Source organism: Chamaea fasciata, unplaced genomic scaffold (genome assembly GCF_029207755.1).
Source record: "Chamaea fasciata isolate MVZ Bird 193981 ecotype frontalis unplaced genomic scaffold, bChaFas1.0.hap1 SCAF_6, whole genome shotgun sequence".
Lineage (NCBI taxonomy): Eukaryota > Metazoa > Chordata > Aves > Passeriformes > Sylviidae > Chamaea > Chamaea fasciata.
In genome coordinates, this window is record NW_027094091.1 from 26,790,807 (window position 1) to 26,802,021 (window position 11,215).

The 11,215-nt window shown below is 35.0% G+C and overlaps 1 protein-coding gene across 2 annotated transcripts in view; it reads right to left on the reverse strand.

Moving 5' to 3' along the window:
* Positions 1-1,345: 1,345 nt before the first annotated feature.
* Positions 1,346-11,215, reverse strand: part of CHIC2 (cysteine rich hydrophobic domain 2) — a 31,453-nt gene continuing 21,583 nt past the window's right edge. Inside the window, exons 6-7 of one of the 2 annotated variants that reach the window (XM_066185746.1) lie at positions 8,858-8,912; positions 1,346-8,448 (exon numbers count right to left, since the gene is read on the reverse strand). In XM_066185746.1, coding sequence (XP_066041843.1) covers positions 8,859-8,912 — 54 coding nt within the window. In that variant the 3' untranslated portion in view covers positions 1,346-8,448; position 8,858. The remainder of the gene's footprint in view (positions 8,449-8,857; positions 8,913-11,215) is intronic. The other variant, XM_066185747.1, reaches the window with a different exon arrangement.

Genomic DNA, 11,215 nt, shown 5'->3' on the forward strand with positions numbered 1-11,215 from the left:
GGCGAGTGGGTGGTCCGGGCGGCCGGAGGCGCGGGACGTCCCCCTGCCCCGGCGCCGGGCCCGGCCCGCTCCCGCTCCCGCAGCTGGGCCGGAGGCGGCCCGCAGACCGCTCTCGGCACATTTCTTCATTTCTCACTTGAGTGCCCTTCTTTAGTTCCCTTTCAACTGCCCACTTTATATCGGCTTCATTACACCACCGCTCCATTTGTGATGTAAATCGGGAAACTCAGGGAAGTTTTTCTTTTGGCCTTGTCTACGGAAGAATACCGAGAGGTATTCAAAACGTATTAACACAAATCAATGGCACCAATAAAAGCAAAATCTCCTTAGCAACATAATCTTGATTGCAAAAGGAGAACTGAGAGCATTTAGCAGAACAGTGGCCCACATGGAATACGCATTTGTCTAGAAGAATGCAGCACAAAGCCTAAAAGAGAGATGCTGAAAAAATCCAAAATTAACTCACACTGAACAGTTACTCTTTTTTTCAAAAGTACACAATTGGCTACATTAAATCTATCGTGCGCTTTTCTGCTCAGCAACATTGTATCTACCCCTTTGCAAGCCCACATTACAACACCCGGAATGCTTCAGAGCGCCGGGCAGGAGCACCCCTCCCCACCCACACGCTGGGACATGAGCATGTCTAACACACCCTCTCATACATGTTAGAGACGTTTTACACACGCAAATTATAAAGACGTTGTCAAGACTTCCATACTAAAGTAACCAAAGAGCTTAAAATGTTTCATGCAAGGAAAAGCTGCTGGCTGATGAGAACCAAGGCCATCCTCCGGAGAGTGGAGAGCGCACTCAGTTTTTGTTCATAAGGTTCAGGTTAACCAGCACTTCATATTGGATGAAAAACATGTGAATTGCAGGGATGGCAATGATTCCTTTCCGAATAGGTGGCGTCTGCCTCAACTAGATGGAAACGCTATCTTGTTTGAGAGCACACGTGAATAAAACATAAAAGCTGTACACATAGCTTCAAAAACACCATTCAACCATAATGATAGTACATTTAATAAATCCTACTATCATTAGGGCTTGAAAAGCTTAAAGAACTCCAAATGTGGACTTAATGAAAAACCAGTTTGAAACACTAAAGGCAGGCAATGCCTGTAATTTGGTAACTCCAATCCTAGAGTCACCTAAATTACCCAAAATAATTTTCTCTCCTCACCGCCTCCCCCCCCCCCCCCCCCCCGTTTAGACTAGGAGTATCAACTGGAAGTAAGACGAGACCATTGCACAACACAGCAGTTTCTCAAATTTTTCCTTTTCTTCCTCTCCCTATCACCCCTTCCCCCGAACACAGATGAAAAACGGTAAGGCTTAGAAAATAGGTTAACAATTATTTTATTAGTTTATAATACATACAACTTAAGAAATACTTTTAAAAAAGTTATATTGGAGTCCATTCCAATTCTGGGTCAGGTCAGGAAAAACCAATGTCCATGTATTAAATAATATTCTATAATTCAACAATAGATTAGCCTCAGTAACTTAGCAGACATGGTTAAATATTCTTAAATTTGCATATATACAATTGTGCAGCCTTAAAAAAGTCCTTTTATTCCCTATCTCCCCTCCCAAAGCTGTGCACCCTGTAAACACAGTACTGGCTTCTAAGCTTTGAGTCTCTCACCCGGACTTAGGATACTTGAAGAGGAATGTTACAATAGTGGAAATCACAGCAACCCTAACTTTCTAAACTCTTTGTGAGAGGAGAGATGCCCAACAGGCAAAATTAACATCAAGTCTCTCTATAAGTAGCAGCTTCTTTAATTTCCAGTTTTAGGTTAAATTATTGCTTATACGTTTTCTGCTTGAAATGGATTTTTAACATACTCCAAAATACTGGGTTTTAACTTCTCCCTCTTGATGGCAACATCTTTTCAGTGATTTATTTACCATTACTGCTTCATACATTTAACAGGTCTTTCCTAAGTACACACAGTCCGATGCAATTCCCTGCAAATTCTTTTAAAGCAACATGAGTTAGACAGGTCTAATTTAGCACACAACATTTAGGCACTGTTTTGTAGTTACTATTCTCTTTCAAATTTATGTTTGGAATGAGTTCATATTGTGGATTGCCATAGTCCATCCTTTATGAAAACAAGAATCTGGGTTACACTTTTCAAATCAGGAACTACTTTGCATTCCCTGTTATCTCACTGAATCAAACTGTTCATTGACAATATTAACCAGTAGGTACACTGCATATCCTAAAAAGTTCAGAAGCCTATTGCTAGCATAACAGGATCAGAGATAAACACTTGGAGTGGATGAGTTAGATATTTATATCAGCATAATGAAACCAGTTTAAACATATAGCCACTAAAAAGATCAGTTACATTGCATCAGGATATGACTTTTTGAAACATTTCTAAACATGACTTGAAAAATGTATTCATAAACCTAAAATACGGTAACAAAAAAAAAGTCTTCAGCTGACTACTAAGTCTAGTTTTCAACATGAGGCAAAGTAACTTTCAATTATTAAGCCATAAATGGAGAGCAAACAACAAAAAAGCATGTTTCAATAAACATTATAAAAATCTACTTGTTCTCTAGAAGTGAGCATTTGTCAATGGTTCCCTTCTCCGTAAAAACTACAATTAGCTACAAAAGTCTTACTTACCTGAACTTAAATTGTACTAACTGTATCCTACTTGTGGGCCTTAGATATACTGTCACATGACAGGAGCTGTCTGGACAGGTCAAGAATTTTCTTTGGAAACAATTAGCCATGCATTACAGGCTCCAGCTTAGGAAAAGACTGTTCTGCACTCAGCACAGCTCTCATCAGCAATTCCATTTTGGTCTGGCTATTTTAAACGAAGAGATGCTGAGTTTAGAAGGAAGCTTACCTTCTGCATTATTATTCTGCATGACAGCAGAATTGTCTCTCAACTAGAGCACAACCAAAATAAATTAATAACACACCAAAATACAAGTGAACAGAAGTAAACACACAGCCTACATAATTACTGAAATGGACTGCTAGCTTTTGCTTAACTTGCACCATTCAATACTATTTCATTCAGTTCAAAACTATTTTTTGTCATACTCACAGAACTCTAAACCTAATCCCCAAGTCCAATCTTTTGGGTGTTGCTTCTCCTAATTCCTATGTTTCATCTTTTGCCTCACTGAATTCTTCCTACTGGTCTGTTTTACTTCCAGGAGCTAAGCATTTATGAATCCCTTTTCAAGAAAAATAATCTTAATAAAATACTAATGAGCTAAACAAACCAGAAGATTTTTTTTTAAAGGACAATTTCCATGAAACCAGTAAAATGTAGCTTTATAAAAGATGTATATTACCCAGGTGTTATGTGGCAGGGATACATACATACACCAGCACAAGTGTCCACATATGAAGTCTCATGCAAGGAATCAAGGGGTTTTAATTTTTCAATTATTCAATAATTCAGCCTACAGTGACTGAAATATCAATGTGCAGAAAGATGAAAGTTCAAAAATTAATAAACTGCAAGGTCCTGTTACCAACAAAACCATACAAATGGGTATTTAACAAAGAATAAATGCATGCTTTCAGTAGTGAAACTTTTTCACTTCTAGAGTACTTCGCCCCTTAAAATTATTATACTTCCTTAAGAAGAATGATACTGTTTTCTTAGCACACCAGTATCCCCTGATTCACCAAGCTACAGAGAGAACTTTACAAAGAATAAACACAGGAATTAAGAAGGTAGCACCATTAGAAATAATCACTCCATCCAAATCAGAAAAAAAACCCCTTCGTTTATCCTTATCCAGCATACTTTGACATTCAGCAGCCCAGTAATATAGGGTAAAAGAAGCTCTCATAATTTTATATTGATAACATTCATAATGGTCATGCATATTACAATCAAGTTTCTAGGGTGACATATGCAAAGTAAGCCTTCATGCAGATAGGCGTTCAGCTCATTAATTCCATGTTCATATTTCCTATTAGTCCCTGAGAAGTTAATATTTCTACCTACAATATGGCTATTAAAGGCATTATAATGATCATACAATTAGCTGTTTGTCATGGAAATGCAATGTGGCTATAGGGAGAAGCACAGAAATTACAGCAAATTAACAGTGATGAATACAGATTTCTGAAATGCTTTCTTTTCATATGCAAGGTTGCTGAAGAGCAACATAAATGATTTTAGTCACAGATACAAAACTAGCCAGCGCCACTTACCCTTAATAAGTCACTACTATGAATCCAAGACATTTGAGGCTCTGAGACCTCTCTAATTGAGTGTTTCCTTTACACAAAATCATCTGGATTTTGACCTAATGTAGGGTCATCATGATCCTTCTTTTAATTACTCAACGGCAGTGCTGGGAGAACTTAAAAGAACCACGGATTTTCTTTGCTTAACAAGTCTTTCACCTCTTCAATTAAAGTGATCTCTTTAAACTGTTCAGAATTCAAATGGGGGTTTTGGTGGACAATTTGCATTATTGCCAGCTGCTCAAAACCCATAAACTAGGGCTCCAAAACAAGGGGACCAATTTAAAATTAAGACTTTGGGGTGGGGGGTGGAGGGAGGGGAATAAAGACAAGTTCTTTTTCCTTGGCTCCTGGCTTCTAAGCAGTTACAGATTGCATTTTAAAGCTCTTCCTACAACCTTTGAGGCTAAATAATGACTTTTAGAAAAAGAAATAAATTAAAACTGACTTTTAAGTAAGCCTGTATCTGAGACACAGCATATTAAAGTTTATACAAACTATTCTACTTGGGTTTAAGTATCATGGGAGATTTTGGATTTGCATAAGTAGTAGATTAAAATTACTCTTACTGACCTATTATGAAAAATTTACTGACTTCCTGTAACATATCTCCATAAACATTTTCATTTCTGGTGAAGTTTGTCAATCCCAATATAAACTTCAAGTCACAGCTACTTAACAACAGATGAGCTCTTCAGAATTCTTCATGTAAGGTCAGAGAGAAAGTCCTTCTCCCTCAGAACTTATTTCTATGTATGACTAAAAATTTAAAAGAGTTTGTTTCTATTATATTACAGTAAGAAAGAAATCTTTATTCACCAGTGAAAGGTGACTATATCTAAAAATAATAATTAGCTCTCACAGGGATTCATTGATGCTTTTACCATTAGTTTAGCAGGGTAAAGATGAAACAGGCATAATTAGCATTATTTGCTAAATGATTAATATCAACTTGATACCTAATTTAACCATTCAAGGAAATTTGAAATAGATAAGATTATTTGTAGGAATTGTTGAGTTGCAGGAAGCTAAACAAGTCAGTATAATGTAATAGTTATTTTAGCTAAGAGTAGGCTGTGTCCTGGAAGTCCTACTATAGCTTCTGGTCTGCTCCAACTGTGCAATTTTGTTCTTTGCCAAGTGACAAAAAAGGTAATATATGTCTTCTCACTAGCAATCAAAATAAATAGATTTAGTATTTCAGAAGCAACATCAAAAGAAAAACCTGACAACTGCCGCAGGCATCGAACAGTTGATTAAAGCTCCTGCCATCTTCAATTTCCATCATTGTAATTAATGAATTGAAAGGGATTGTATGAAAATGTTCTGTAACATTCTTACTAGGTGAGTGTACTACTTCTTCAGGAGAGTACCACTTCTGAGATAAAACTCATCTCCCTATACAGGCAGTTTCTCAAGTTTTCCAATTATATTTTAAGTCAGAGACATTGCTTTAATAAAATATCCAAAATATTTTTTGAGGGAGTAAGTCTGGCCTCCTTACAAAGGGATTTAACTTTTTAATTGCTCAGAGCTCTACTTTGGATCTCTCTATTATTTCTTAAAGAGAAAGTCACAGCTAAAACACATAAACGCCTGCTAACCAAGCCTGACGGCTGATGTACCTAGAAGTAGACAAGATCTTAAGCATCACTACTGTTGATGAAGAAGCTTTACTAATGGCTTTACTGTAAGCCACACTCTATTCACTGCCTGGTCTCAGCACACATCACACCCAAAGCAGCTTTACTGCCACTGGGTTTGGGGGCTGCTGGCAAGGTAGCTGCGGACGTGGACAGAACACACTATGGGAAGTTTGAGCAGTAAACTAAGGAAAATAGCTGCTATGAACATATCACAAGCCATATCCTCCACTAGAGTGGAAGGATAGGTTTCCACATCAGTGGAAAACTGCATCCATGACACAAATTACCTCTATAATCAAATGAAAATTTTTATAAAATCTAGGCCTCATACGATCCAATATTCATTTCATTGAAAATTGAGACTTCAAGAAATCAATATATATTTCTGGTCATAAGTATTTATCACCAGTTATCACTTCTGTTCAATTCCAACCTCTCCCCTGCACCTCCAACCTCCCCAGTCTCTGCTGCCATCAACATTAGGTTTGTCTTCCCACAGGCTGAAACTAGTCAGAGGTTGCAATTAATACTTCTGGGTGAGAGGAGTGCAGCAGATTGGGATTTGTACTGAAGAAGAGGTTGAAAATAATTTTTAGAAAATTATAAACAGTTACTTTGTAGAGAAACCTTGGACGGCACTCAGAAGACTGAGGCCAGCACAAAATTGGGATTTGTTAATTAAAAATCATATTCTGTTAAGTCAAAGAAACATCCTTATAGGCTTGTATGAAAAGCATAGCTGAGCTTTTTTCAAAGTGAACAGTAGGAATCCACAGATGAAAGCAGAGCAAAGGATGAATTTTGGGAACAGATACAGAAGGCTTAGATTTAAGAAAATTGAAAACTTTCTAGGCCACTCCCACTATGAACAATTTAGGAATATAATACCCACTAGGGAATATTTTACAGAGAATAAATATTTTGAAGACATAGAAAAATAGCTCACAGCATCAAGGTACCTGTAATACATTACCTTGAAATAAAACTTGTATTTAAAAGATTAAAAAGAGAAGACTATTCTTGTAGTGGTATCAACTTTTCATTCATACAAATATTAAGCAGATTATATCTGGTTTTTTCATATATTCACATTATTGCTTGCTAACACAACTGTACAAGGAACATGTTCTTACATCAATTTTGTGTATAGTAATTTTAGAAACCTAAAGCAAATTTTACAATATGAGAGTTGCAATTAAAAAGAACTCAAAAGGTGTGTGTAAAGATACGTACAACTGAAGTATAATCAGAAGAAATGAAATACAACTGGCCTGACCCAAGCATACATCATATATCCAGTTAAAAGAAGTCTTATACTTGTCCAGAAAATAACCTTTGTAAACCAAAATAAGCAAAAGAAAGGGTGCAATAAATAACTGCCTAACACATTAAAACTTACACTGTTGCCCAGTGCACCCTGCTTAGATTACTTTTAATACATGACATTTGCATCTGGAACTGCACTGTTCAAGAATTCTTCAATAACTTTTTTCTGCTTATGTGGCTTTAAAATAAACAACAACAAAAACCCCACAAAAGGTCTTCTTGGGCAATTAAATTTTAGAAAAACAAGTCCTTCTGCACCCCTGTGTACAGGATCTGGTAAACAGTATGAATAAAGCTGGCACATGGCAATTGACTTAATTAAAACAGCTACATTATAAAATGCAATAATAATATACTTTTGTGATCTTGAGTTCTACTAACCAGATGCATGCAATGCTCTCAGTGATTCTTCTAGTCTGAGTAAAATAATTCCACTTGGCTGCCTTTTTTTTTTTTTTCTACATTTTTTAAAACCAAACTTTTTCAGAACCAATTGACAGAGCTTCTTCGTGAAAAGCACAGAGATTTCTACTAACCACATCTGGGTTCCAAAACACAGTTTCAAAAAGAACTTTGTCTCCTTCTTTAGCTGGAAGGGACTAGTCAATATCCCAAAAAGAAATAGAAGTATTTACAATTGACTAGTCACTGACAGAAGTTTCCAGATATCTTAGAAGGAACTTCAGCATGTAAATGAATGACTAAAGGGATTTACACAATGTACAGTCAATCAACTATATCATATTGGGATAAAAAAATACCTGTTCACTTGTATCTCATTTTCAGCTGTGTATTTATAGTAATATATATATGTACACACGCGCTCGCACACATATAAAAGATTCTTTTGAAAATCAAGATACATTAATAAACAGAAGTAGCAAAAGTAAAAATAACTTAAGTAGTAATTAACATTTGTGTGAAATTACTTTGCAGAGTTTGACCAAATGCACTTAGAACATACTCTTATTAAAAAAAAACACAAACACAAAAAACAACTAACCAACCAAAAATAAACTGAAGCAAACAAACACAAAAAACCAAACCAAACAAACAAAACAAATGAAACAACCACAAGATTTTGTAGAACCAATGTTATACCACTACCAGGAGAGCACCAAGCAAGGCACCATTGGAAAGACAACATACTTGAATAAGTCTCTATAAATAAATCAAACGCTAATCTGGTCGAAAAATCGGTGTCTTTGGTAAAAATTCTATAAGGATGACCTGTATAAAAAGAAAAAAAATACGTATTAAAGATGGCAGCAATCCTATTATCTATCACAATGATAATTCACATGGTTTTGGGGTGGTTTTTTTAGTATATCAAGTTGTGATGAAAAGCAAAATCATGGCATTTGTCTTGGGTAGGAAACCATTAGAAAAGTCATGTATAATTGGTTTGGGGTTGAAAACCAATACACAAAGAAACAAATTCAACTGGAAAAGTTTGCCTACTGATACGAAACACAAACAAACGGAAGTAAGCTAATTATGTTAAAGAATTATTATGCAGTAATTTATTTATTGGGAAAAATTATGAAAGAGATAAGCGCATTAATTAAAAAAATAAATAAACAACCCTCCTGAATGCACAATGCATGAAAAGTTAATTTTCAATTGCAATTTCACTTACTTCAGAATTGTTGCCATTTAATACAGGATTCTAAATCATATTTATAGTTCAATACCTGTATAAAAAAGTGTATCAACATTTGCAAAGCTCCCATACCTACAAATGTTCAAGTAGTTAACAAGAACTTGACTAATGGTTTTGTGTTATTATTTTTATGGACTTAATTCAAATAACTACATTTTTCTGAGCTAAGTACACTACAGGGTCCACTGCAGAACACAATCCAAGTATTTATCCTCTTTAAATAAGAAACTTAAAGAAATTGTTGACTTGAGCATGTTCTTTCTTTGGAGACAGTCATAACACAGCAGCATGATCTGATTTATAAACAAAAAAATGCATCTGGTAACATAAATAAGGATTTTATTTACTTGTAAGGGAAACTGATCTTTTTAAGAAGTTAAAAATTATTTCTCAATGTTTTTGATTGTAAAGGAGAATACAACTTAGCTGCTTAGAGAATAAAGACTTCTATCTCTGCGAGCATACCAAACCTCAGAAAATAAGTCTCCAATTTCATTTCTAAGACAAATAACAAATTTGGAGTAACAAATACTGAAACCAGGTATACAAGTTTATTTTTTGAGATATTTAGAAGTGACTTATTTTCAGAAGTGATGCAAAGTGACCTGAGTCAACCACTGGATTCTGTAGAGACACCAGGGCTTCTGATATTCAGGGAAGTTTTCAAAAACAGAGCAAGAATTAAAGCTGGAGCACTGTGTTTGTGCCAAAGGTACAAGACTACCTTGCCTTTCTTAATTAAATTAACTATTTATTTAAGTTAACATCTACTTCAGTGGATTTCAAACCTCAGTTTGGTGAAGCACCAATTTTTTGGATATAAGAGTCTAAATTTAAATCACCTGTTTCGTGAAAAGTTGAGGATAGGCATTTATTGTTTAAAATTGAATCACAATCATATTAGGGGCAGTTTTTAAAGACACTAGAAGATCAGTTCACTGCAAGTGAGAAAATGTCACAGTGAGGTTTTGTAAAAATTTTCTCATCAACTATACCCAAAGACAATACCAGACGTTTCACAAATTGAAAATAAAATCTTTGACATTTATCCTGTAAAACTATATGCCCATGCTTATTATTATAGTAAGCAGGTCAGCTGATTTGAAATGATATTTAATAGAATGAATATTCATATATAAATGTTGCTGGACCATAGTATTTACAAACTCACATTATGTTCTTCCACAGAACATTGGGTTTGACGATATTTCCTTCAGAAAAATAAAGTTTTCAGCAAAATACAAATGCTTTGTTTAGGCAAAGCTTAAGTCTACTTTCTGAAACTTTATTTATTTCATTTTCAGTCACACCTATATACCTAATCTAAAAAATTCAGTAGAATAAATTTTACAAAAAGTACTCATCCAGTGAACTGAATAGAGCCATTCTGTAGAATATACTTTTTGAAGACTTTGTATTTCAGGCAAGAGACAAGATCTAGTGGAAGGACAGGGAAAAGGAAAAGACTAAAAGATAAAGATCATTTTAATATAATTTTGAACTGTTGAATCACATTTAAAATTTTTATATGCATTATAGCTTTGTTATTTTAAAGAACAGACAAAATGCTGCATAATGGAAGATCACAGATAAGTTAGAACTAACGCAGTAGATATTTCTCCAAAGCTAATCTTTATTTTTAAAAAGCTAACCTTCCTACAGCCTACTTAGTAAAGCATTAAAAGAAATTATGGAAATTCTAATGTTTCTTACATTTTAGCAGCTTAATTTCATCCTATCCTATGTATCTCCAAAATATATTGAAAATGGAAATAAGAACAGCACCAAAAAGAACAAGTTGCAAGCTAAACAAACTGAAGTCCTACACAGGACATTAATTTTAAACTACACGTAACTTCTCACTGTATATTTCCAGAAAGGGTTAATGGAGTCTCAGCCAAAGTCTGAAGTAGATTAAAACTCCCGACACTGACTTAAAAATATTTTAGTGACTCCAATTGGAGATAAAGATATTCTCAAGACAGTTGAGGTAAGGGGCAGTTAAAATCTAAAAAGGCTAAAGGTTTCTTAAGCTCCAACAGCTTAGTTGAAAGGTCTTCTTCCATACTTTTGGACTTGATTAGCATTATATAAAATAGCCATATCTGACTTGCTGCGTAACCAAAGTTGCGGTTATTCTTTATACAGCATCTAAAATTTCACACTCCATCAGCACATGTTCAAGCTATTTTATCTTGGCAATTAATTTATTATTTTTTAGAACACAGTGAAGCCTTGTTTTCAAGTCATTCATAACTTTATAAATCAGTCCTGCACATGAAACCATGCATCTGTGAACCGTAGAAAATCCTTGCACTCAGGCGATTAAGCTCC